Genomic DNA, 27,309 nt, shown 5'->3' with positions numbered 1-27,309 from the left:
CTATATTGCTTTTATAAAACAATTCCACAGTCAACAAGCTAACATTTCAACACAAAGTTATTGATTAAAAAGTGTTTATTTCGCCATTGTTTCTCCGCAACAAAAAATAGTTCCATTGTCAACGTCTTGGTTTGGAATTATAAGAATTTTTAAATAACGGTTATCATCAATGCGCTAAAGAATGTTTCATTGCGGAGTGATTTATTATTAGCTGTGAAAAATCCGAGTTGGTATGTTGACAGATAATCCAACTCATGGAACGTCTCTCGTCCAATCAGAAACAGCTAAATAACGCAATAGAACTCAATTGTTTTATAATTGTTTATTATACGGCTCTTCAGAATGTTCCAAAAAGTACCGTTGATTTGAATGGGCCATCCCTACGTCATAGGTCACATTAATTCCTGCTAACATACCGCTGCAAAAAGATAATGACCGCTGTCATTGGCAACGGGTTTTGTACTTCTAATTCACCTCTTTCATATCATTCCGCCAGAAGTCCAGTCATTTTAACGCAACAGTAGACAGTAATTTGAAGTCAGCAAGTAATGGGTTGCTATGCAACACCTGAAACTTCAAAGTTCTATTTGCTTGAAGAACTATTTATTTCTAAACGGGACTCATGAAACGGCAACTAAATCATTAAAAAGAGGTATGTTGGAGGAATGTCTTCTATCGTTTTTGTCAAGTAACCGTGTAATAAGCGGGATAATGTATTGTCCGTCGGTAATAATTCCCTTCAGGACGAAACAACACCCTCCGCTGCGCGTCGGGGTGTTGTTCGCCCCGTCGGGAATTCTTTTTGGAGAATGACCTCCGGACAATACATTATCCCTTACATATAAATTCCCCCCCAAAAACGTTGAAAAGCAAAGCTGTCAGAATTCTCTGTCGACATTTTTTTGTATTGCTATTACTAACATTTTTCCTATACAATTCCCTCACTGGCTGAGACACGCAAAATCATCTGACCAAGTCAAAAATCAAGTCAAAAATGTTCTCAGACCTGCTGCTCGAAACAAGGATGGAAGGCAAGCCTCCAGTGGAAGGGTCGTGCTCAAACCATTAGCCATTGAAACTTTACATTGACCCGATAACCACATTTGGCACATTGTTGCTCACAAAACTGTAGATCCCCCCATGCTGGCCTGGCACATCCAATCTGACTCGGGGGCCTGTGGCATTTTAGACACATTTAGTGCCTTAGAACAATCGAACAAAGTGTCGTCATCACAAGTTAACAAACCAAGGTCCAATTGAAATTAAGTAAATCATTATTTTAGCAAACATTCTTAGAACACCATGTCACCAAAACTGATTAAATCTACTGTATGCTTCACTTACAATGATAACTGGTTCAACCATTTTGCATGTTATGACTTTTACAATGAATAACAGCCTAAATGTTCTGGGGAATAAGGCAAATCAACTGAGAAGCAGCGTAATACATGTTTGATCAGGACAGGACTATGCGGTTGATACCGGTAACACTGGCAACTGTGGCTAATTTGCATGAATGCACCAAAACATTTGGAATTTCTTCCATAATCTGACAAGTGACTAGATTCTGTGGAGTTTTAAAAAAGTTTTAAAGATATGAATTCTCATCTGAGAAATGTATCAAAGTGACCGAGAGAAACTAAAATATATGTTCTAAAATTCACTGCTCTTTGCACACATTTAACCATGGCTGGACATACCTGGAGCTCCTAGGTAGCATAGACAAAAACAGAGAAAAGCACGTATATAACACAGATATTAAAGAGGAACAACTTAAGGCAGGCAGCTGGGAGTCTTATTCATCATCCAGTACTTACCTTTAGCTAACATTATGCTGAATGGCTCAATGTTTTCATGACATTACTGGCCACTGTTGTATAATCTAGTTATTTACTTGCATTCCTTGCTAAATCAAATTTAGAATTAATTTAGACTTATTTGTGTTGGGCAGACTAAACAGTTTGACTGTGAAAGTTTTTGTTTTGTAATCATGTCTGAATTTATTTAATTATATTCCAGTTTAATCAGTGATTACAACACGTGTCTATGTCTGTCCTTAAATGCAAACGTCCGGAGGCATGACTACTAATACTGACCCAAGAATTGGAAAAGGTCTGAAATGAATAGGTATGTGTTCAGTAAAATAAACAGACCGCATGTAAAGACTTATAACTCTAGTGGACACACTCTATTTCTATTTCATCCTTACTGACTTCTAGACGGTGCTTTCAAGCACTGGATGATCCATCTCGCGCACGCGCAGGTCGAGGAAGAATACCAACATTGTCACCTCGTGACCCCGATGACCCCAGGATAGTCTATATCTTCCGGTGGGGTCAGGTAAACTGTTCCTTTCATCTTCTCGCTACGCAGGTTTGGTGTTCGTTAAGAAGCTAAGGAAGCTAAAAAGTTGGGTGCTTAATCCTGTCCCGTTGGCCTCGTGACACTGTCGGAGCCGTGAACTTTCTCACCCTCCAGAGGCCGCACCGACTGTGGGATAAGTACCCTGGTTCTCTCTTACTGTCGCTGGTTACAACTATTGGCATCGCCTGCGCGTGCCGATAGGTATGCGAGGCCGTAATTACTCTGTTCATTGTGGTCAAGTAGTGTCTTCGCCCTTCCCACCACTAGACAGCCAGTTACGTTGCTTAGCCAGCTGTTGCCGCAAGAAGTTGGTAATCGTGGTAATTCCCTAGGGGAATTACCGTGTTAAGATCGTGGTGACGGCTGCGGTTTTATCTCCCCTCTCCCACCATTAATTCTGTTTGCGATTACTACGTTACTAGTGTAACAATTCCCTAGGGGAATTATTTGTGTTAATCGTGGTGACGGCTGCATTCGCCCCCTCTCCCACCATTCATTGTAGTTGCGGTTACCACGCTACTAGCGTAACAATTCCCTAGGGGAATTATTTGTATTAATTGTGGAGACAGCTGCGTTTCCGCCCCCTCTCCCACCATTAATTTCTGTTTTTTACGGTTACTACGTTACTAGCGCAGTAACAATTCCCTAGGGGAATTATTTGTGTTAATCGTGGTGACGGCTGCATTCGCCCCTCTCCCACCATTCATATTGCTCTTCAGCTTACTACGTTACTAGCGCAGTAGCAATTCCCTAGGGGGATTACTTGTGTGAGAATCGTGGTGACGGCTGCGTTTCGCCCCTCTCCCACCATTAATTTTGTGTTTGCAGGATTACTAGCGCAGTTAACAATTCCCTAGGGGAATTACTCGCCAATAGCCTTATTTTTCCCTGCATATTTTGTCGGTGACGGCAGCGGTTCCTGCCTCCCTCTCCCGACATCTGCTCTGCGCCGGGTTACTCATTGCGCGTTGGCCATCCACCCTCTCCTGGCAGAGGTAGCGCTCTCGCTCCCCGCTGCCAGCACAGGTGTGGTGTACAGTTCGGCCCGCGAACATATTTGTCAGTGACGGTAGCGGTTCCTGCCTCCCTCTCCCGGCATCTATTCTGCACTTTAAACCCGTTGAGATTGGCCACTCTCCTGGTGAAGGTAGTGCTTTCGCTCCCCGCTCCCAGCACATTGTGGTTGACTGTCAGTCTTTAATATCTGTCGGTGAAGGCAGCGGTTCCTGCCGCCCTCTTCCAGCACCTTATCTTTTCCGGTTGTCCCCATTACACTGGGACCACTGTCCCCTACCGGGGCTAGCTCTGTGTGGGTTGCAGGCATGGTGGGCGACCACTCCTGCACGACCTGCATGGCCCCTCTGCAGGTGGAGGATGGCCATGATAGGTGCCCCTCTTGTCTCGGGGTCGAGCACCTGAGAGCAGGGCTCTCAGATGACCCCTGCATGAATTGCAGCTACATGCTGCGGGCAGTAAGAGCGGCTAGGTTGGCTGGGGCGGAGCAGCTGTTGGGCCTCACTGAGTCACCTGAACAACTGACCCCCGCCCAGCGATGCAGCCAAGCTCTGCCGACCCGACGTAGACGTCGGGCTGCTGAGACAGCGGGCCCCACCACCAGAAAGCCCAGCGGGCAGCAGAGGTCGACTCTTTGAGGTCCCTCCGCCTGGCCTGCCAGGGCAGGAGCAGCGCTGGGATGCCAGCCGTCTCTAGGCAGCAGCCCCCGAGCCAGAGGAGGATGTGCTATCCATGGCAGCATCAGCCTCGGAATTTACTGAGAATGGGGCGGATGGGACCCAACAGAGTGTCCCATGCCTCCGAGGTGGGCTCCCTTTATTCAGCCCACAGCTCTGCCAGCGCCTCTGAGGACTGCTCAATGGAGGCCACCATTTGTGTGGCCCTGGCCCGCCTACAGCTGGACGTTCCAGGGGCTCAGCCGGCTCCGGCCAGTGCCTTCTTCAGGCGGGGCCCAGCCCGCGCCAAACTGCTCGTACCCCCATCAGAGGAGTATCTGGGGGAGTTAAAGGCGTGCTGGAGGGATTCCAGAGCCCTTCATCGTCTGACGAGCGATGGTCGGCCATGCAGGACACGCCCAGGCACGGGTTGGCTGATATGCCAGCGGTCGACCCAACCATCACTGCCCTCATCGTATAGCCTGACGAGACGCTGAGGCCGAATTTGAGGTGTCCTCGTCCCCAGTGCCGGGTTACGGACGACCTCCTCACAAAGGCCTATGGTGCAGCGGCACGCATGGGGCGCATAGGGATCTCTATGTCCCACCTAGTCCTCGCCCTGTCAGCATCCCTACAGGGCGCCGAAGTGGACCCGTCAGTCCAAAGCCTGAGCGACGCTTCTCTTCAGGCATTTGGGCTGATGTCCAGAGAGTTGGGACGTGTTATGTCCACCCTCGTCCAGGCTCGCTGTCAGGTGTGGCTGGCGCAGTCTCCACTCACAGAAGCAATTAAAAAGGCCCTCCTCACTGTGCCGGTGGAACCAGGGGAGTTGTTTGGACCCGCTTCAGCGCACTGTCCAAGCGGGGAAGACTCGGGAGGAGCTGTCTGGGCTCCGGAGGAGGGTGCCGCCTTTTCCTGGTAGGCCTAGATGGTCTGCGGCTGCCCCATGGCACGGCCCTCAGGCACAGGCCAACCCAAGGGGTCGCTACGGGGCCCAACGCCCCACAGCCTGTTCAGCAGCAAGCGCGGGCCTTTCAGAGTCCGGAGCAACAGCCCTCGGGCCAACCTCATGGTTTGCCCGCAGCCCATCGCCCCCCCAGAGCCCCTAGGGGCGGGGGGGCCAGGCGCTAAGGCCCAGGGGCCGGCGTCGGCGTTTTCCCAGCAGCAGCTCAGCTCGGGCTGCTTCCATCAGGGACCCGTGGGTGCTGTCCACTCTAGCCCACGGATACCAACTTTGGTTCCGACGTCGGCCCCCAGCCTACGGCCGGGTCAAGATTACCGTCTTACAAGACCCGGCCAAATCCCAAGCCCTTACCCAGGAGCTGTCCGCCCTCCTGGGCAAGGGTGCCATCGAGCCCGGTGGACCCCCTGGCACAACCCGGGGGGTTCTGCCTGGCCTTCTCTCTAGTGGCAGAGAAAGATGGCGGACACCACCCCATCCTCGACCTGAGGGGCCTCAGCAGGGTCCTGAGGGTCTTGAGGTCCTGCATGCTGAGCATGGTCCTCAACATCTGGGATGTCTTTGGCAGGGCAGGGATGGATCTCTTTGCCTCAGAGGAATCCACCCACTGCCCCCTCTGGTTCACCTGGACAGGGGGGGGCATCCCTCTGAGCCAGGATCTCCTGTCTCAGTTACAGGGTCGGATTTGGCATCCCGACCCTCATCGGTTGCAGCTGTGGGTCTGGCCATGGCAGGGCCCAACCCACTGCTGACAGAGTGCTCGGACTTTGTCCGCAATACCATACTGAATGCCCGGGCACCCTCTAACCGGGCGCAGTATGAAAACAGGTGGCAGCTGTTTACTGCATGGTGTTCGGGCAGGGGCAAGGACCCCGTGCACTGCGGGGTCCCGAGTGTCCTAGAGTTCCTCCAGTCTCTCCTGGATGGGGGCCGGTCCCCGGCTACCCTGAGGGTGTATGTGGCGGCTATATCCTCCCGGCATGCTCGGGTGGACAATGGAACAGTGGGAAGCCACAGGCTGGTGTCCCTTTTTCTGAGGGGCGCCTTACGGCTGCGCCCCCCACGAGCAAGGCGCACTCCAGCATGGGATCTGCACCTTGTGCTTGAGGCCCTGGGCCTACCTCCCTTTGAACCCCTGTCTCAGGCAGAGCTGAAGTGGGTCTCATTTAAGACCGCCTTTCTCCTCGCCATCATATCGGCGAAGCGCGTCGGGGCTCCACGCACTGACTGTGAGCAGCTCCTGCTTGAGGTGGAGTTCGGATGGCTCGGGGGTTACCCTGTGGCCAAACTCCGCCAAGGTCTTGACTACGGCGAACCTCAATCGCCCTATACACCTGGCGCAAGCTGGAGGTGCTGTGCCCTGTGCGGATCCTGAGGGCATATGTGGCTGCGACCGCTAGTGTTAGACGGTCGGAGCAGCTGTTTGTCTGCTATGGGGGCCCTAGGAGGGGCATTGGGTGGTGGAGGTCATCACCCAGGCATATAGAGGAAGTGGGCACCCCCTGCCATCCGGGGTGAGGTGCCACTCCACAAGAGCGGTCTCAACGTCCTGGGCAGCCTTGCGGGGCGTTCCCCTGGAGGACATCTGTGAGGCAGCGTCGTGGGCGTCGCCTAGTACCTTCTCCAGGTTCTACCGGGTGAACGTCGCCACTCCCCATCCATTGGCTGTGGTCCTGTTGCCTGACTATGCTGCTTTCCCTCAGTGAGGTAAGTGCTGGAGTTCTTTGTGACTTTGTTGGTATATGTCATCCAGTGCAACTCCCCTGAAAGCTAGACCGCTAGACTGTTCTGTCACTCAGAATCCTCGTGCTGTCGCGAGAAGATTGTGTAGGAACAGTTTCCCTGACCCTACCGGAAGATATAGACTATCCGGGGGTCATCGGGGTCACGAGGTGACAATGTTGGTATTCTTCCTCGACCTGCGCGTGCGTGAGATGGATCATCCAGTGCTTGAAAGCACCGCCTAGCGGTCATCCAGTGATTCATAGAAGCGTAGTTACATACGTAACTTTCGATCTGCTATTTCCTCCAATTTTAAAAAGCCATTGATTTGGCTTAGTATTTAGGCTAAATCGGTATTCTGTGATTTGCATTATTTTATTAGGGCTGTCAAGCAAAACCTAATGTCATTAATTACATGCTTTGTGATTAATTAATCTAAATGAATCACATATATAATAACTTGCCATGAGAAGCCTTTCAAAATCTGTCAGATTTGCTAGTGATAACCTTGAAGTGACAAAGTAAACAATAATTGGCAGTGTGACATTCACCATACATTAATGGCAAACAACAGATACTTTGAAGAACACATTTCTTTATTCCTGATTAACCCATCTCATATTCTGTCTAAAACTAGTGAGCTAAGTCATTTAGGTAACATCAGACTACATCAACACCTAAAACAAAGATCAAATCTTGCTAGCTTGTGAACTTATGTCACCAAAAAACCTTCGTCATATGTTTTGCCTCTGTTAAAGGTTTATATATTTTTTATAAAGTATAGTTGAATAACAGTTTATTCTTAAAGTTTATCTAAAATAAGGTAATAGAGGTAATTCCAACATGAGGTAGTAGACCTAACATCCCACTACCAATACAGTCCAAAACATGTATGCTAGTTCCACATCAAAAGCATGAAGTGGAATAAATAGTAACTATTACTGCAACACAGACTGGCCACTATATCCATCCAATATGGCTGCCGCTGAGCGGTCCACAAAGGTATATACTTATCTTTCTATAATTAATGAATCATAATCGAAGCCTTATTTTGACAACGAAAGACTCACCTCTCCATCCTCCAGCTCCACATCCAGGAAGTCAAAATCACGAAACACCCGGAACTGCTGCTCTGAGGTTGTGTCATCCATGTTGTCCTGGTCGCGTGGCCCTTCCTCTGAGGACACCAGACTCAGCTGGTGCTCAATGAGGTCCAGCTCCCCACAAGAGGAGAAAACCACCTACAAGAAGAACCCAAGTCATCTTTCATTGCATTCATCAGACATCAATTTCAGTTAATCCTGCGAAAGTAAAAACTAAATACATTTTCATCCTGAATGTGCAGGAAAACAAGACACTTCGAAAAGCTTCAGCTTTTTTATAAAAGGTTTTAAAGTATAACATACCGAGGGATTTTTTGTGAGTCCAACCTCTTGTCCACACAGAGATAAGACATTCACCAGTTTCTCTCTAGTTCTCTTCTGCAAAGAGAAATAGCTTCATGTCAAAGTGCCAGACTGGTTGAAAGGAGAATGCAAGACAGAACTTGGGATCTAAGTAAGAAAACTGAATTACAGAAAATTTTACTAATTTGATTTCTTTTTCATGCACCTCTGCCCAGGGGACTCTGGGCATTCAAACATAACAGAGAGTAAACATGGACACCCTGTTTAACCTTATCTGTCACAGTGCCCATCCAATAGCTGCTGATTTTCAACTAAAAATGATGCACACATAACCCCATAGCCATTCTCCCTGTGAGCGGATAAGAGAGTCACCTGTGAGGACTGTGGCCTCTTCCAGCTGACGGGCACCAGCACGGTGTTGGAGTTGGAGCCAGAGGAGGTGGAGGAGGTGCTGCGAGTCACGGCGATGACCCTGCTCTTCCCATCATGCCCTGCAGAGCCGTGTAGGTCATCAAAGCGTCGCCCAATCACAGGAGTCTGCCAAGGAGGAGAAGACGCACATGAAGAGCAGAGATGAGCCCGATGAGGCAGAATGATCACATAGATATCAGAGAGGAGGCAGTCTGATGGGGTTCCCTTTGACAGAATCCATCCATGTCCTGTCTTCCAGCTCCTGAGCTCAGGTCAGCTTTGCTGTCTGACAGACCAGTACTTCACAGTGCCTGCCCACCATCAAAGGCTCCTGTGTTACATGGAAGATTCCAAACACCACGATGACTGAGCCCACTTTACTAAATTCAACAGTTAACTGACTTGGAATCCTGCTGTCTGGAATCACCCGCCTAACTGTTTTCCTTTTGCCTGTTTTACTGAGCCAAGGCTAAAAATAAGGACAGAGAAGAAAGGGATCCACTCAAACAATGTGTAAATCTGGTTCTGTTTGTGCTTTTTCCAGACCCTGAACTCTCACTGGCTAAAATACAAAGAAGGCAGAGCAAAGAAGGAGTCGGAATTACATCATTTCCTGGAATTCACATAACACACAAATAGCTCAGTGTTTGGTTCTCACACATTCTCCTCCCACACGTTTTCACATCACTTGGGAGTGGAGCCGAGCTGCCTACTTGTTGTTTTAGCTGTTATCCAGCAATGAATGCATTACAGGACAGAGTAACAACTCAGAGGTCTCCTAAATCAATTGTGTAGAGGGGAAAATCCCATCAGATATACCCAGTTCTGTTCTGACAAATGTACTTTTTCCGACAGACAACAGCCACACCCACAAGGGCAACGGTAATGAGCTACAGGGCACTCCCACACATGACAGAGGGAAAAGGAAAGTATCATATCAAGTATCGGAAAGGAGGATCATGGCACACTTACCTCGGAAATATCAAAGTGGAAATCCAAAGTTTTCCCTGGCAGGGCCTTAGAGGAACTCTCCCAGACTGTGTTGCTCTCCGACTGGGGGAGGCTGCAGGGCTGGGATGCAGGCTGAACCAAGCTGGCCGACCGCGATACCACCAGCTTCAAAATGTTCAAGGCTTCCTTCCAGTGTGGCGTCTGGAACGTGCACATACACAGAGAGACAAGGGCAAGCACACACACACACACACATACACACCCACGCACACACACACACACTTTTCACAAGGTTTCCCTACACTTGTTTTCTCAACTATATAGTAGTTCCTATGGGCAGCACAGAGAGCTGGTAAACAGATAAGGCAGTGAGTGACATCGGTTTTAGAGAAATGTTAATTTGGGGGATGTGTGGAAGGCCTCTGCTATGTGGCTGGCAGCCAAACAGACAGAACTGTTTATAGAGCGTTGGGTGTGCCTTACAGCTTACACACAAGGCCCTGCTTTAGTCAAGAGTTAAGAAAAGGGAGAAAGTGTAACAAGTGGATTCTCAGCAATCATAGACTAAATTGGCTCTGCAACAGGTTTTGTTGTCAATGATTTTGAGTTACGTATGTTAAAATAGGAAAACCCTGTATAATCCCTGTGGTGTACTTGATTTCATAGGATCTAAAGTGACTTGAGGAGTTATCAGAAATTTCCAAAAATCTTTATAAAAGTTATACACATTGATAAAAAGAAGGCCATAAGAAGAATTTGTTGACCTAGTGGTCTAACACACATGTGTCAAACTCAAGGCCCGAGGGCCTGATCAGGCCCGACAAGCAATTTAATCAGCTCCTCAGAATGTTGCAAAAAGTTCCATTGATTTGAATGAGCAACGGTGAAATTTTATTTGGCTTGCCTAATTTTCCCTCAGGATTAATGAAGTATCCATCTATTTCCTATCTATTTATCTATCAGAGCTTGTCTGTCGCGGCTTCTGATATGTCGAACACACCACAAATACTGCAAAGTCCCACAAGGCACTGTCCCCGCGTTGGTAGCAAACGTCAATTTAGGAAGCGCTTGCCTCACTGTCCGGCCCTCGACTTAGACCCATTTTTTTTATTTTGGCCCTCTGTGTATTTGAGTTTGACACCCCTGGTCTAACAGTTCAAAATATATGTAGACACGAGGGGAGTCCAGTATATTAGTACAGTATAGTATTGATATATGTCAGAAGGTCTCCATAAATATGCCCTATGTAATCAGATCTGTATCAACATTGATAAAGAAAAGCTTTATATTTCTTAGGATATTTATTCATAGGACCAGGATATCACGTCACCATCGAACATAGAACTGTGAATTTTACATTGGGCTGGGAAATTGTGCAGCCAAGTGCCAAAGACAATGACTCGGAAGAAAACACAAGTTGGTCTACCAAACAATGGTTAAGGCAGAGGACATTATGCAGTTTTGAAATGGCTCAGTCAAAGTCTGTAATCTGTTTCCAGTGGAAATGTAGTGGCAGGACCTGAAACAGGAGGATCAACACCTAACATCACCCAGTTTAAGTACTTTTGTGTGGAGGCATGGGCCAGTCATTCCTCCTAGCTGTTGCACAGGACTGATCAACAGCTACCAGCAACTTGTTTGAAATAATTGTTAATAAATGCCTTCACACCAGTTATTGGAAGGGGGGCAAACAGTTTCACACTAAGGCCAATGAAATGCTTACTTGATGATACAAATCTTACTTGAACAAATGTCTCTATCGTCTTGAGTACTTCAGCATTAAGGGGTTTGGCTTGGATGCCACTGAGGTCCATGTGACTGAGAAGGCTGTAGATGATCTGCAGAAGGGTCTGTTGCATACTGGGAAGGCCTTTTTCCAACAACTGCAAAAGGTGAAAAACAACTCATATGAAGAATACAGACAGAGGAAAGGAAAGACATGTGGATGAAAGAGCCCTGGGTCCCACACACCTCTGCCATGTAGGTGACCATGTTGAGGGTGATGTCAGAGAAGGCCTCATGGAGGTAACGACAAACCACATTCACCCAGGAGGAGCAGTCACGCGTGTACGAATGCGTTTTGTACAGTGTCATGACATGAGCCAGATTGGACAATTTGGCATTTTTCTCCTCCAAACACACCTGCGCATCAGTAAGGGAACATTCAGACAAACGAGAACCAACACTGTATTCCTATACTATCTGAGCCAATGCTGTTCCCTAACAAACCTGGGCTATTCTCTCAGCAGCATCTTTACAAAAGGGTGTAGGACACTCAAAGTTCTGCACAAGATGGGAGAGCAGGCAGAGTACATTCAGAGGGAAACCTACAAAATGGGGGGGGGGAAAGTTTACACATCAAAACGAAAATTAAAAAAAATCCAGATTCTAAAAAGTCCTTAAAATGTTCCTAACACAATCATGTTACATTTAATTTAAATTGATACTTCTCAAATACAAAACACTAAAAGCTCCATATCACAGAAAAGGACTGGTGAAACTTGTGGTAATTTAGTACACTTCTCTTGATCTGTATGTTTACATGTGTGTGCGCATCCATGTCACCTATAGCCTGCGAGGTGTCCACCACGGGTGCCCGTGAGATGGGTGTGAGCTGGCAGAGCAGCTGCAGTGTGAGCTCGGTGTTGTAGATGGAAGTAAAGCCCTTGAGCAGCAGGTGTTGCAGCCCGCAGAAGCTACTCCACCTCAGCTGAGTTTGCAGCTTCTCCAGCTTCTCCCGGTTCTCTGGCCTGTCTAAAGACAGGTGGGCCAACAACTTGCTCAGAAGCCGCAAGGACATCTGGTACTCAAATTCAAAGTCTGACTCCATCAAAGACACAGCCACCCAGAAGATGGTGGCCAGCAGGTTGCTAGGGTGGTTAATGCTGTCAGGGTTGCTGAAACTGTCTTTGGAGGGGATGGGGCCCTGACTCTGGCTCTGGTGGGTATAGACATGGATACGGTCCAGCGTGGCACTGCGTTGGACCTGGGAGGAGTGCTCTGCCTCACCAAACTTCTTGGGAACGGAGTAACTCCTTTGGTGGCGGCTGTGTTCTAAGGAGGACATGTCTGGGATCAGGTTCAGTTGGCCAGTGCTCTTCCTGCTGGAGGTCAGCTTCCCATTACTCAAGAAGTCTGGAGAGGTTGCTCTGCATAGCAAGATATAATAATATGAGTGGATGTAACAAACGGATGTGAAATTTCCTACAATGGCTAGGAAGGTCTCCTATGGAGGGTACCTTGTCAGGATTGCCATCAGGTCGTTGTTTTTGAGGCACTCTGCCAAGTTATCCACCACTGACTCCAGCGTGAGAAGGACTTCCATCACATAACCCTAGACAGACCAGAAATACATTTGTAATAAATACAATTAATTAATTAACACGCCCACACACACACACACACACACACACACACATGCATACATGCATACATGCATACATGCATAATGTATTTAAAAACATCAAACACATGTAATACGTTTATTGAAAAAAGAAGAAACCCACACACACACACACACACACACACACAATCTTACCGGCACCTCGTCCCCATGCTTTCCCCCCACCTCCGCCAGATAAGGGAGATGATAAAACATGATGTTTTTTCAAGTGTAAAAAGGATAACACAAACACATCCTCACATACATCCATACCTACCCCCTACTTTAACACCCCCCCTCACCTGTACCTGGTCCCTCCACCAGGTGAGACAGCAGCCCCCCTAGGGTTAACCCTTACCACAAACCCCATTACTAACTCTCACCCTCACACCCCCCTTACCTGCACCTCGTCTCCGTGCTCCCCTACCACCTCCACTAGGCGGGACAATAGGTCGGACACGGCGTGAGCTGACAACGGCTGCCGCAGGGCCCGGAAGATCTGGAAGGAGCGGCCAGCATAGTGACGAGAAGAGCTGCACAGTGCAGTCTGCAGAGACACCTCACTGAGCTGCTGCTCCAGATGACACACTGTAAACACAAACATACACACACAACATATACACACACACACACACAACATATACACACGTCACATCCACAAACACCCACCCACACAAACACACACACACAGAAAAATGCACATTTGCAAAAGATTGATTGGGACTTTTTAGTGGACATAATATGGGAACCAAACATATTGGCACGGACTGAGACATAAACAATTACAGTCAATCAACACGTTGCTTCATGAGCACGTAAGGGAGGGGTGTAATATCTTTGTCTGTTGAGCTCAAATATCAACCAACCTTACTATAACCTGGAAGTTAAAGTTCTCCTTTTGAGAAAGTGTGGGTAAAAAAAAATGGTGAATTGTTTTAAAAAATGCATCTTAGCAGTTGGGAAAAACTGAATGATTCGGTGCTATTGCATCCTTCATTGAGAAACACAACATAAAGGCCTTACCTGATATGGACTGTTTGAACACAGAGAGCACATGGTGGAGGAAGTTGGTGAGCTGCTCAGTGCTCTTGGTGACCTGGTTCTTGGGAGTGATGTCTTCATGGCCCCACAAGGGCCCATATGACCTAGGTGAATGTCACACAACATTAGTACAAAGCTATAGCATACATGCATGTATCTACATACATACATGTATCTATTGCAAGGAATTTGTTAGCACACAATTAATGGAGAAGACCTGGCATGTATTGATAGCACCCTAATATAAATCTCTTTAGGATCGTAAGGGTAAAGATGTGAAAATCACCCAGTGAACCGCAGACACAACAGTGTTCGGTGATTTAGGATGCCACTGATGTATTTGGTACCTGTTGGTGAGAAACTCTACAAGTTTGTTGGTCTTCTCCTCTATCTCTGTGGCTGTCTCCAGCTCATTGACCTGAGGGGGCCCTGGAGGCAGGTGGCTGCTGCTTCCCCCCAGGCTGAAGCTAGAGGAGGTGGAGGAGGAGTTCAGGCCTGAGTCCGGCACTGGGGACGGCTGCCAGTCCCGCAGGAAGTCAGGCCCTCCTGCAGCACAGAAGCAGACATGGGAGAACTGAACCTCACATCCCACTAAGGTCATTAAACACTGGTCACAGTAATCACTACTACCTTCAGTTGTGACTTAAGGCCACTAGCTCCAAGACTCTAAGCCTGCACTGAATAAGAATCTGAGTATTTAGCCTCCTCATGCAGAATCCTGGGCTGGAGGACCAATCCAGACTATCCAATGAGGTATGCATATGGCTCCACCTCCGTTGAGGGGATCTGGGAAGCTTTCTGATATTTAATTTGCCAGAAGCCCATATGACTTGACATGTGGTCATAGAACTATCCCTCCCCTCTCAACAGACTCTTGTCCCTATCAGAGAACCTCTTCCAAGTCTAGCAGAGAAGTGGAATGCTTTTATTAAGACTGTGTTTTCTATCCCATCTTCTGTTTTCTTCTTTCACTCATCCTGTGTCTCAATATCTCATTAAGTATCATCGACAGTTTTGTGCATGTTGTGTTACCTGCGTAGAGAAACTCATGCTCATAGGTGGGTCTGATGGTCAGGCTCCTGGTGCAATTGATCTCTCTAGATTGCAGGAGAACTGAGGCGATGACCTTGAAGTTGCTGTTGCAGGAAAGGGTGATGAGGAGGTGGAGGAGCAGACGCTTGCTGTGCTCAAACACCTCAGGACGTGTGTGGTCCATGCCTGTGCAGGGTCCAAAACAAACACCAAAACAACAAACAATGCTATAATCAGAATCAAAACCAAATCATTGTTTTCTGTGTATTTACAATCATGTCAGAGAGGAGGGATTAAGTATACTGTATGTACGTGGGTGTCTATGGATGTGAGTGAGCGTTTATGTGTGTGTTAGTGCTCAATATTTCAGCATGACTATGTTGTGTCTCTTGGAGACATGCATGGTAAATATCACTGAACTGGTATTAGTCTCAGTCACACCGAAGACATATAGAGACGGCCGATAACACGGACCATTGCATCCCTCTCACTCACGTCACTCAACCCCTCTGACATGACTCAACAGAGAGATAAAGGATGAGACACTGACCCAGAAACAGGGCATGTATGAGCAGAGGCAGATGAAGAGCCCAGTCCTCACTCACGCTATGGTCCACCACCAATTCCGTCATGAAGATCACTGCAATGTTACACCTGCTCAGACACACAGATTTTCACGATCACACTTGGTATACTGTATGTAAAGCTTCTGTCTCGGTACATCAATCCAGATTAAGTGAAGCTTCCTTCACACCTAATAATGACCATCAAGGAATACACAAGTGTGCTGGTAGAGTATGAACATGGAAAGGGCATGCTTCTTTGCAAACACAGGCCTTACTACACCTATAGGAGGATCAGCCCCAACATTTTTAACAGGATATACTACTTCTCTATCATCATCATATACTAAAAGTATGCATCGTATTGCCTGGGATGAATATTGCTTGAAAGAAGTTGGGGACACTTAACAGGTTGGAAATGCAGTGTTAATGAAGGAACACTTCCAGACACTTAATTCCAAGAAGACATCTAAGAAGCAGGGCCGGCGTCATGAGGGGGCGTTTGGGGGCGACGCCCCCTCACCTAACATGCTCCGCCCCCTTGAGTGTGAGTTCTCAAAAAAAAAAAAGAAAAAGAAAAAATGCCGGAAAATATGGTGGAATACAAGCTATTCAGTTGTATAACGTATTTAACACATAAACCAAACGAATTAACTAAAATAAATATTTTTAAAATAGACGGATATGGCGTGTCTGTGTACAGGCGATGTGATAGGTTGAGGGTTGCGGGATGGTTGTTAGGCTACACGTCTTTGACTTTGAGTTGATGCCTACGGTCGATTGAATGGTAGACGTACGCGCCATTGATTCGAGACAGCGTCGACAGATTGATATTGAATTTTGAAAAGTGACGGAAGTTATGGATATGGATAAATGATGGATATTAGAAATTGGATTATAACAAGTAAGACCACTCCAGAGGGTCCGAGGCCAGCGCCAGCACCAGCACCTCAAGACACGGTTGCAGTCGCACCTACTTCTACAGCGGTACGGTCTGCCAGCACTAGCAACTCTCGAGGTCAAGCTAGCAATCAAGGTAAATGCCATGAGCCAAGGGACCTTGGCCAAGATGAACCTGCTCAACCGAAGCTGGCAGCATACCCAAGAAAAAAACAAAGCCAAAACGACTGTAACCGATCATTTCTATGTAACTGGTACAGTGGCCGAGACTGGCTAGAATATTCCGTCGAGGCAGATGCTGTTTTTTGTTTCGTGTGCCGACATTTTGGAGGCAGTGATTGTACCTTCACAACATTCGGCTACAACAACTGGAAACACGCGACTGACAGGAGTAAAGGGTTTAGCCGACATGCTAATTGCAAGGAGCATCTTGCGTGTGTAGCTGCTTGGAGAGAGAAACAACAACGACGTTCCTTGGGAAAAGAGATCTCTACTCTTGTCAACACCGAACAGCTGTCCCGGAACAGACTGTATATGCGTGGCATCATGGACACAATCGTGTTCCTAGTGTTAAACGAACTTCCTTTGCGAGGTGCCCTTGACGCGGTTGGTGACCGGGACAAAAAGGGTTGTGGGCTGTTCTTGTCGTTGTTTGACTACACATTAACCCAAAATCAGGAATTGGCCTCTATCTACAACACAATACCCCAAAATGTGAAATACGTGTCACATAATATCCAAAACGAAGTGATCGAACTTATGTGTAAGATTCTCACAGAGGTTTACCCTCAAGGTCGATGGCACCAAGGATCCAACGGGGCGCGAGAACATCAGCGTAATAATCCGTTATGTGGACAGTGAGTGTCGGATCCACGAGAGGCTTTTGGCGATGCTCACAACAGACAGGTGTGACGCGCAATCACTTGCGGATACTGTGCTTACAGAGCTTGAAAGAGTTGGGCTTGACACCGCCAAAATGCTCAGCCAGTGTTACGATGGGGCAAGTGTTATGTCTGGCAAAGATGGGGGGATGCAGAGGATCATCCAGGACAGACTGCACAGAGAGATCCCCTACATTCACTGCTTCAACCACCAACTCCACCTCGTCATTGTGCATGCCCTAACATCCGAGGACGCAGTTGAGTCTTTCTTTGATGTTTGCAACATGCTGTACAAGTTCCTGCGAAAGCCCACCGTTGCAGCACAGTACACGGGGCCGAGCCTCAAACGGCTTTTGGACCAAAGGTGGACAGGACACCTTAACACGGTGTCCCTAGTTGTGAAATCACATGTGAGTCTTGCAGAGTTCCTGGCAGACTTGCGATCGAGGAAAACCACTGCAGAAGTCAGAATAGAAGCGTCTGGGCTTCACAACGCCATCAGTGAGCCGAGTTTCTTATTTCTGGCCAGATTGCTGCTGAAGGTGTTAGAACTGATGGACCCACCCAACAAGATGCTCCAAGCGGAGAACTGCGACCTTCTCACTGCAGTACAGCTCATCCATGCTTCCACAGAGAGCCTAAGGAGACTTCGGTGTGATGAGGAGTTCCAGAACTTCTGGGCTGAGACTGCAAGTGCTGGCCCTACTCCCGCAAAGCGGCTGCGACAGGCACCTGCAGCCCTCCGAGAGTATGTGGTAGAGGAGACTCTAGGCCAACAGGAAGATTTCAATGAGCAGGAAGGAAAGCGACTGTTTTTTGCCATCATAGACAGTGTGCTTGGAGAAATGGCTGCTCGCTTTAGTGAGACCAACCAAAAATACGCAATTGCTCTAAAAGCCATTGACCCTGCAAGTGAGGAGTTTTTGAACACGCAAAAACTGAAACCTTTATTGGAATTAAGTGGCACTGAAATTAACGAGACGCAGTTCATTGTTGCCCGCGAGTTTGTACGGAGCCAGGGTGGTGAGCCGATGACCATAAGTGAGCTCGTCACTAAACACAGAGCTGTGTTCGTAGCTATGCCTCAGGTGTTTGAGGCCTTCAAACAAGCCATGACATTTGGGGCTTCGACTGCTATGTGCGAGAACTCATTCTCAACACTGAAAAGAGTGTTCAGTGAGCACAGACGCAGCATGCTGCATGGACAAAAGGCTAGCTTAATAAGACTGGCATTTGAGAATGACCTAACCAGGAAATTCAATGGAGAGTAGCGAGAGGTCCTTCTGAGGAGATTCAACGCGGCATCCAACCGAAGGCTTCAACTTTACTGAGGTAGGCGTTTTCTCAAAAATATCATTTTAATTTGTCTATGCATGTGGTTTCAGTGCAGATATGCCTAAACGTCAACGGAGTACTGAGCACAATTTACATTATGACGAAGGAAGAGTTGGGTGGCTGGTGCTTGAAAATACATTGGTTATTACATAATAATGCCGTTGTATGAATGTTTCACGGGCATTTCAGTTCAGTTCGTTATGGTGTGTAGCCTTGGTTAGTTCATTTTGGGTTCGGTATGGACGGGTGGGTGTGCGTGCTTGCGTGAGTGTTTCACTGCTCAGATCATTCCAACAATAGTAGTAAAAATTACTTCCATCATTATTAATAGGGTCTTGCAGGCATGTGGTTTATATACACGAGCCTTCCAGGAGCGCAGCGCACCCAATTCATTACGCGCGCGCGCCCCGACCCCTGTGATAAATGAATCGCCCCCCTCATATTTTTGTGCTGCCGCCGGGTCTGCTAAGAAGGGTGAGTCACACCAGCCTATCAGTTCTTTGCCCCGGCCTATCATTTACCCCTCCCCACCAATCAGTGACTCCCCAAGCTCTCTTTGTTCCCACACCATACAGAGGAGCCTTGTGAGTGAATTCTCCCCCACCTCACTGTGGCGTGGTTTGGTACGGCTAGCGATGTACTTAGCTCCGGGTTGAGTGCCTGGGCCTAGTTTGGGCCTGGCTTGGGCCTTAAGAGGGTGCCGATAATTGGGCCTAATCGGCCAAGCGGGTGCCTAGGGTGCCAGGTAACTTCAGTCCTGGGTGAGTACGGCCTGTATCTGTTCTCTATTTGATTTCCATGTGTTTAAGTTGTATGCACTGTGTTGGGGTTGTCAGTCCCCCCTGTAAATAAATATAGATTTTTTTATACCAAAAACCAAAATCTCCTGCTATGTATTTCCACTTCACCACCAAGTCCAGTCGCCACATCCCTAAAAGAACATGGGGTGACCGTCCGGTCCCTCACAAGCCTAGTAGCAGGTAAGGACTAATTCATATCTGTTTTTAGTTCATGAAACAGTTTATCAAACATACCTACATCATCAAACCTTCCATGAGGCCCAGTGAAGGCTGAAGTGACCCTCGACATAATGTAGCTCATAGTGGGAGTATTGTACAGGAAGATAATGGATGGATTGAGGTGAGAAGCCCCTAAGATATTGATTACTAAATGACTGTTACCCAATCTGAATAAGACCTGCAACATTAATCTGAAAACTGTAGGTGTCATACTCTTGATTAAGTAACCGCTATGAGAGCAGATTATGTGAAAGTATGGAGGAGTGCTGGGATGTGTTCATCCACCTGTGCAGTGGTCCTCTGGGGGTGATAGTTTCAGGAAGAAAGTCCACGAGAGGTGCCCAGCACCCTCCATTTACAGGCATGGGCAGAGGCAGTGGCTGATTGGTCTCCAAGATGCTTAGCAGCCAATCAGTGTAGGGTGGCAAGGGTTCACCTGGGGGTGAGACAAACCGGGTCAAACAGCCTATCACTAACAAGCGGCATCCTATAAATGTGTGACACACCCTCTTAGACTGCAGCCTGAACTTCCCAACAGTTAACTCACTTTAGATATGTGGATACACACACACACACACACACACAACAAAGAAATGAATGGTTACACATAAACACACATATTCTGATCCATAATATAAAGTAGATGCAAGTAGATGCATGCACATACACACACATATCTTTGGGGACAGGATAACACACTGGGTTTCAGTTCAACAAATAATGAAAGACATGTCAGCTCGGGGAAAGACATCGGGAAAGGAGGGCAGGAGAGGAAATCAGGAGATCAGAGAGGAGGAGATCAGGGTAGGCCTCTGTGTCTCAGTCTTCCTTTGTGTGTAAAGTCCTTAGGCACATTGCCAATATATCCCATTATTTGAACTGGTTCTGAGTGTGCTGAGTAGGCTATAGTGACGTGCCTGTCTTGTGACATACTCACTCTTCTCCTCATCATACGAGCCACCTGAACTGTTGCTGTAGCGCGATTCCAGACGATTGTGGGCTTGTCTGTAGAGACAAAAATAAAAGACAAAATCAACCACTTAACAATACAAATTTGTGTAACCAATCACACACACAGAAGGCATATGGTCTTTTATTATAGCAGTGTGTTTGTGTTTTGATAGTATGTTTTGGCATGTGTTTTGACTATTTACTATGTTATACAGTGGTGAATGGAGTGGCAAATGTTGGTAGAAGAGCCCACCTGTCCTCGTGCTCCCTGGCTGCTTTAGCCTCGTCTGTATCAGAGAAGCCCTCCTGTCCTGCCAATACTGTGTTGCTACTAGATGTGGTACCTAAACCACAGGCAAACATCACAAGACAGTAGCACTGGATTAATAGGGTAAACACAAGCATCTCACAAACACCACTGCTCAATCATGTCATACAAGCTACTGAATTATTATTCACAAAGATGTCTGAATAACAGGAGATGAAAACATGACTAAGCTTGCAGCTGTGAAAGCACCCTGTGCATGTGGAAGTGCACACCTGAGGTGGCGATGGGGATCTTGCTGGTAGCAGCAAACCGGTAAAAGGGAGGGTTGTCACAATGGATCACCACAGGGTTGACAGGGTCTGTCTGCTGAAGCTCAAACAGCAGCTCCTCCATTGTCTGAGTAGTGTTGTTCCGACACAGGTAGATCACCACTTTCTTGATCTGTTTTTCAAGAACAATGAAATCATATATCAGGATTTAATGGGTATTTGGGTGATGACATCCCACTTGCTAATATAACTGGGTCGAAATATGAAATCAGCCCCTTCAGTAAGTCCAGTGAAACGTAAGTGGGACAATGAAAGTCCCTGCCTTAATGGGTTGCATCGAGTGGGAATTGGACAGTCAGGGAATTGGACAACTGGATTCTTTGGGTGATCCTGGCTACAATGGAGACTCACATAAGGCAGGAGGGTAGTGTCACTGCTGACGCCACACAGGCTGATAAGGAACTGCAGAGTGGTTTTCAGGTTGTTGTTCCACTTGTCGTTGCTGATCAGGGCCGTCCAGGCGTTCTCCATCTCGGGGCCGGGCACATCATCCCCAAACTGGCAGAGAGGGTGAGGGGAGATTACAGGTTCTGATTCTGATTGAGAGATTACAGGTGCTAATTCTGACAGAGATCACAGGTGCTAATTCTGATTGAGAGATTACAGGTGCTGATTCTGACTAAGAGATTACATGTGCTGTGAAATAAACAAAAGGAATCCAAATCTGGTGTTATCATTAAGCTCAATTTGTTGGTAGTTGAACTGATACTCATGCTCGTGGGCACAGCCATGTTGATATCTTTTACCAACCCGACTCTCACTCGGGTCATGTTGCTTAAATAGACCTTCTCATGAACCACAGTAAAAGAACACCAACTTCTACAGAACAGTACATAGCCATTAATATAAGATGCTCAAAGTGACCCTTGTATGCTAATATCCTGCTATGAGCAGAAGACTTGTAGATTCCCAGGTCCTCTACCTTGGCTGTCATGAACATGAGGTTGTTGAGCACCAGACAGGTGGCCTGCAGTGAGCCCCAGCCAGAGCCCCGCAGGTCTGTGAGGGTGGTGTTGGCCCGGCTCCTGACCTCCTCCTCAGGTGAGCATGGGCTGGAGAGAGGGGGTAGCAGGCCGCTGTCCACTAGCTCAATGTTGCGCAGCCAGGGCTGGAGGTAGATGAGCATCATCTGGCGCCCGTTAGAGTGGGTGGTAGGAAACCTCTGACTTATTTCTGTGGGAGAGAGGCTTTTACTCACCACAAAGGACATTTTAACTTTTTTGCACTGATCCATTAGAACTCTAGTGGCAGGGTAGTAAACACTGGTTGCCGATAGCATCTGTCATAGAGACAAGTGATGCACTGTCAAAAAGAACAGACCTTCAGACATCTCCATTGAGAGAGACAGAAAACCTTAGTGTTATTTCAGCCATGTCATGCACAACAGTACACACATCTTAACAGCAGTGATCAAAGCTTTACTTTGAAGTGACAGAGTGACAGGTCTTTGTTCAGCTAGAGGTTACCTGAAAATAGAGGCAGTGTAAGCTCAGGGTACATCCTCGCCAGCTGGCCAGAGAGCTGAGGGAGAGAGACACTGTAGAGTGGGGGTAAGGGCCGGTGGGTTTCAAACAGGATACTGCTGGGTTTCTGCTCAGCTAATTTCTTTGAGTAGGACAGAAGCTTTTCCTCCAGGATCTGTTGAACAGGAAAAGAGACCAGGGGACTCATTTACAAAGCCTTGCATAGAATTCACACTAAAACGTAGCGTACGCACAAAACTGTAATGCTGTGTACATACAAAACAATTCAGATGTATGAAACTGTGCGCATGACAGATTCCACGCACCTTATCTTTGTAAATCCTGATCAACAAGAAATCAAGCATGCGTGCACAAGCACCACACTCCACCCTCTTTCCTGCTTCAATACACACATTTTATTATGCTAATACATATTATTAGGCCTAGGCTACCCCATGGTCAGATTGAAACTAAATGGCAAAAGCAAGCAGCAAATCAACCAAAAATGAAATTTCAGAGAATGCAAGGTGGAAGTCCTCTTATCTTATTAAATCTATCTAATAAAATAGTTTTACTTGGCAATTTGGAATCTGGAAATAATAACAAAGAATATTGTCAAGTGTGGCAGTGGCTGTAGATGCAGAGAAACGCATCAAATCATCCTTGGGCATCTATGAGTTGGTAATTTTGAGGACTTATTGTTTTCAGTCGTGAGCCTACAGACTCATAAACAAACTTGTAATGTTAGTAGTGACATTGCATAGCCTCTTGGTGTCACCAACTGACTAAAACAATAAGAAATGTGCATACTCCAGACATGAAGTTGGCATAGAGGAGCACACATTCTCACGTTCATTTCACTCTTGATACATACATACATCTTGATACATTGAGCGTGAAAGCTGGACTATGCATCGCTTTGGAACATGAGGCCCCACAGTTGACTTCACTCTTCACTGTCACTGATAATGAATTAATAACTTCTTTAATACCTTATTTATTATCAGATTTAGTCTTTCTTACCTGCATTAGCTGCATTGCAATCTCATATATTTCTCTGTTGGTGTCTGAGGCTTTGAAAAGGACCAAATTCATCAATGTCACTAGGTCACAAGGGTAGTTCCTGCAGTGAAACAACAAACAGAGATTAGGGCCTGAGTAACAGGCTTTGCAGACTGAAACCAAGTACAAAGTTGCAAGTGACTTACTCTGCCTACTCTGACGAGGGTATCAGATCAGTATCATGGTATCAGAGCAAAAGAGCCCAAACATTTAAACCTCCATTTTATTCCAATGATACATTTCCCAAATGACGGTTTATTTAATGGAACTTCAAACCACAAACATTTCATTAAACTCAGGTGACTATAAAGACTTTGGCTGACTGTGTGGCCATACTGGATATACAGTACCTGCTGCCACAGACAGTGGCGATGGCTTTGAAGCAACCTGATCCCAGCAGGTAGGTGCCTGTGAAGCAGCGGTCCACAGCCCAGTTAAACAGGTTCACATGTTCTGGGTTGAGCTCCAGCAGCAAGATGACCACCTCACACCCTAGTTGGTGAACCTACAGAAAGTGTTAAAATAATAATATGTTTCACTTAAAAATAAATTAAGCTGATTGAGAGAATGCCAAGAGTGTGCAAAGCTGTCATCAAAGCAAAAGGTGGCTACTTTGAAGAATCTAATATATAAAACATATTCTGGTTTGTTTAACGCTTTTTGGTTTTCTACATAATAACATGTGTGTTCTTTCATATTTCTGATGTCTTCAGTATTCATCTACAATGTAGAAAATAAGAAAAAACATTGAATGAGAAAACTGGTACTGTATTTTTATTTTAAAATCCTTTTAGCCTGTGAAAATAATGCTGTCTTAGAATCTGTCTAGTCACTCTAATGTAAATTAATGGCATTAAGTTCCAAGACAGTGAATTTTATCTGGTCAGAATCCCAGTCTCTACATGAACCAGCCTGTTGTCTTTGGCAACACTGAATCAAAACAAGGAGCAGCAGCTGTAAGCGTCCTTGTTGGTTTCCACGCCTCAAAGCAGGCAAGCCCATGAATAGCATAATTGGTTCATGTCTTTGTAAAAATGCAGAAGCATGATAAATCTCTGGCAGCATACCCGCAGATCCTGGCAAGCTAAGATGTTATCCAGCCACTTATAGAGGTAGCCATCTGGAGAAAGGCCCACATTGTCAAAGACAGGACCACAGCACAGCACTGCTGACATAGCCTGAGAAAAGAACGGAGAGGTTTTTCATTAGTCCTCCTCACTTTCCTTCATTAGATAGAAGAGGAATTCTTATTTCATCTCCGAACACTTGGCTGACATCATGGAAAGTGTTTTCTCAGAGCAAAGGCAGGCACGGTGTAACCATGGAATGTGAAGTAGACGAGACCATGGTACCATTGTCATCCTCTATTTAACCTGCTGCTCTCGAGCACCTCGCTTTGCCACCCAGTCTCTGCATTACTGTGGCATGGTGTGGTCACATGGGTAAGGCTAAATAAAGACCCTCCAGTTACAATTAGAGTAAGAGAGAGAGTTTGCAGATGAAAAAGGCTGCAGCTGAGAATCACTGCAATTAAGTGATAGTCAGCCACCACCTGTAAGCAGATGTAGTTGTATAGCATAATTACAGAGGATAATGGGGAAATTCGCTGAATGACAAAAACTGTAGTTTTGACTGGGTGTATGAGTTGTACCTTAAGTGCACAGTATTGATATCTTGTGATCTGGTGGTTGCGGTCACTGTAGCGGTCCAGTGAGGTGAACATGATGCTGAAAGGGCCAGCCCATTGGCTGAAGAGGATGAAGAGGTGATGACGCAGACTCTGCTGGGGAAAGAGTAAACGTCTCTGGTGCACTGGCACAAACAGGAAACAAGGACAACCGTCAGTTATACAGTTATATCCAACTACACACAAATAAACATATACCGGTATCAGTAAAACTGATATACTGACAATACATACATAAACACATCCAACAAAACACTAATGAAACACCTATCTGTGATAGTGTCTCATGTATCAAATGTATGTCTGTAGTAAAACGTGCTGAGCACCCTGTGGTAACTGGACTGTCAATGTTGTTCACCTGCCAGTTGTACGGTAAGGGTTGACTTCAAGGTAAATTTAACAGCACAGAGGCCTACAGAGGTGCAGCCAACAGTATCAGGATCTGTCACCTTTTACAAGGCTTGATCCTGCACACTCACATGGCATAGACCGATCCATTTCTGAGTGGAGACCCTATACAAGACCATATCAGCATAACTGGGCCCCTATCAAATGGAAGTCCTGGATTTGTCCTTATTATTCACTTACCAGGGACACAATGAATGAGGTTGGCCACCATGGCGCTGAAGTGGGCCCGCATGTCTTTGAGGATCTCAATGTCTTTGTCGCTGTCGGCCTCTAGCAGCATGCGGGTCAGGTCCACGTACTCCAGGAAGAGAGCCCCGAGCGCCAGTGTGTCTCTCTCCAGAGCCCCGTTAGTGCTGTAAAGGGGAACATCATCACCAAACTACTCTGGACCACAGTGTGTGTGTGTGTATGTGAATGAATGTAAAGGGAGATTCACCCACCTGTCACTGATGACCCCAGAGTCGGCCAGCAGCTCAAAGATCCTCAGCAGCTGAAGTCTCAACAGGTCTCTCCTCTCACGCCGTTTCTTGTTCTGTGATAGTCATCAGATTACAACCAACAAAACACCACCACCAGCATCCAGCACAGAACCAAATTCATGCTTAGCTTTTCATGGCACATACTGTTAGAGCTCACCTCAGGTCGCCTCTCCAGTGCCTCTTTCATTAGAGGGTGAAGCTCCTCAATGAGCTCTCTGTAGGCAGAGAGTAACCATTATGATTCACATTGCTGACTTTAAACTGTGGGAATACAAGAGCACTTTTTAAAGACTTCAATGCTGTCTGTAGATTTGCAAGGCAAACCATTATCTGTGCCCTTGCCTTTGAAGACATGAAAAGACAAGGAAAAGATTCATGAGGCCCAAAACATCAAATTAATTTTGTTGCACAATGCCAGATCTTTATAGGTCTTGTCTTATCCCGACATTTATAACAGAACCAAACATCCAGCTGTTCGATACCATGGGGCAAATAAAAAAAAACTCAATGGCAACTACAACAGCCTGTAAAAACACCTACAGGTTAAATTAAACTCATGCCAGTATTATGGTTCAACTATCTTCCATTTTAAGGGGTAATGATTTCAGTGGAAATATGTGATTGTAAGCGGCCATGAGAAGCGGGTAATGTGAACACAACTTTGACAACCGTAGTCATACCCTATCAGTGGTGTGGCAAGATATGGCCTGTTGTATGAAAATAACATAAAATAAAACAGTAAAAAGATAATAAAAGATTTCCATTTCCTGATCAGTGCTTGCAAGTAATAACAAGAAGACATTTATACCTGTGAAATGTAAAACAAATATAAAAGAAAGCTTTTGTATAAGTAAATGTCAAACAATACATCTCTACTGCCAAAATGTTGCTACAAAAGAGTTGAGTTGATTGCTACAGAGCTTGCTATGGTAGTTCAGGCAGTTGTGCTGAACGTGTGGTGCACTGGTTGTTGAGATGATTGCTATGGTGGATGGTAGGGTATTGCTGATGTAGTTGTGGTGGG

At 46.5% G+C, this 27,309-nt stretch overlaps 1 protein-coding gene across 3 annotated transcripts in view; it reads right to left on the bottom strand.

Annotated features, from left to right (window-relative positions):
- The window catches only part of LOC308370463 (protein furry homolog), a 63,269-nt gene that overhangs the window by 9,782 nt on the left and 26,178 nt on the right, over positions 1–27,309 (bottom strand). For 2 of the 3 annotated variants that reach the window (XM_080845111.1, XM_080845112.1), the window contains exons 24-51: positions 26,443–26,500; positions 26,247–26,338; positions 25,987–26,159; positions 25,363–25,523; positions 24,779–24,889; positions 24,062–24,216; positions 23,673–23,772; positions 22,653–22,824; positions 22,109–22,359; positions 21,538–21,684; positions 21,130–21,298; positions 20,843–20,933; positions 20,576–20,643; positions 19,924–20,074; positions 15,491–15,594; positions 14,941–15,126; positions 14,256–14,454; positions 13,891–14,012; positions 13,268–13,455; positions 12,725–12,819; positions 12,051–12,634; positions 11,715–11,812; positions 11,457–11,627; positions 11,228–11,368; positions 9,507–9,686; positions 8,496–8,660; positions 8,124–8,198; positions 7,788–7,958 (exon numbers count right to left, since the gene is read on the bottom strand). In XM_080845111.1, the coding sequence (XP_080701237.1) occupies positions 7,788–7,958; positions 8,124–8,198; positions 8,496–8,660; positions 9,507–9,686; positions 11,228–11,368; positions 11,457–11,627; positions 11,715–11,812; positions 12,051–12,634; positions 12,725–12,819; positions 13,268–13,455; positions 13,891–14,012; positions 14,256–14,454; positions 14,941–15,126; positions 15,491–15,594; positions 19,924–20,074; positions 20,576–20,643; positions 20,843–20,933; positions 21,130–21,298; positions 21,538–21,684; positions 22,109–22,359; positions 22,653–22,824; positions 23,673–23,772; positions 24,062–24,216; positions 24,779–24,889; positions 25,363–25,523; positions 25,987–26,159; positions 26,247–26,338; positions 26,443–26,500 (4,378 nt within the window). Of the gene's footprint in view, positions 1–1,189; positions 1,710–7,787; positions 7,959–8,123; positions 8,199–8,495; positions 8,661–9,506; positions 9,687–11,227; positions 11,369–11,456; positions 11,628–11,714; positions 11,813–12,050; positions 12,635–12,724; positions 12,820–13,267; positions 13,456–13,890; positions 14,013–14,255; positions 14,455–14,940; positions 15,127–15,490; positions 15,595–19,923; positions 20,075–20,575; positions 20,644–20,842; positions 20,934–21,129; positions 21,299–21,537; positions 21,685–22,108; positions 22,360–22,652; positions 22,825–23,672; positions 23,773–24,061; positions 24,217–24,778; positions 24,890–25,362; positions 25,524–25,986; positions 26,160–26,246; positions 26,339–26,442; positions 26,501–27,309 lie in introns of those variants that run through there. The other variant, XM_080845113.1, reaches the window with a different exon arrangement.

The sequence above is a fragment of the Sprattus sprattus genome (genome assembly GCF_963457725.1).
Source record: "Sprattus sprattus genome assembly, chromosome: 9".
Classification (NCBI taxonomy): Eukaryota; Metazoa; Chordata; class Actinopteri; order Clupeiformes; family Clupeidae; genus Sprattus; species Sprattus sprattus.
Note: the sequence above shows the minus strand (reverse complement) of the source record. Positions and strands in the feature narration are given on the sequence as shown.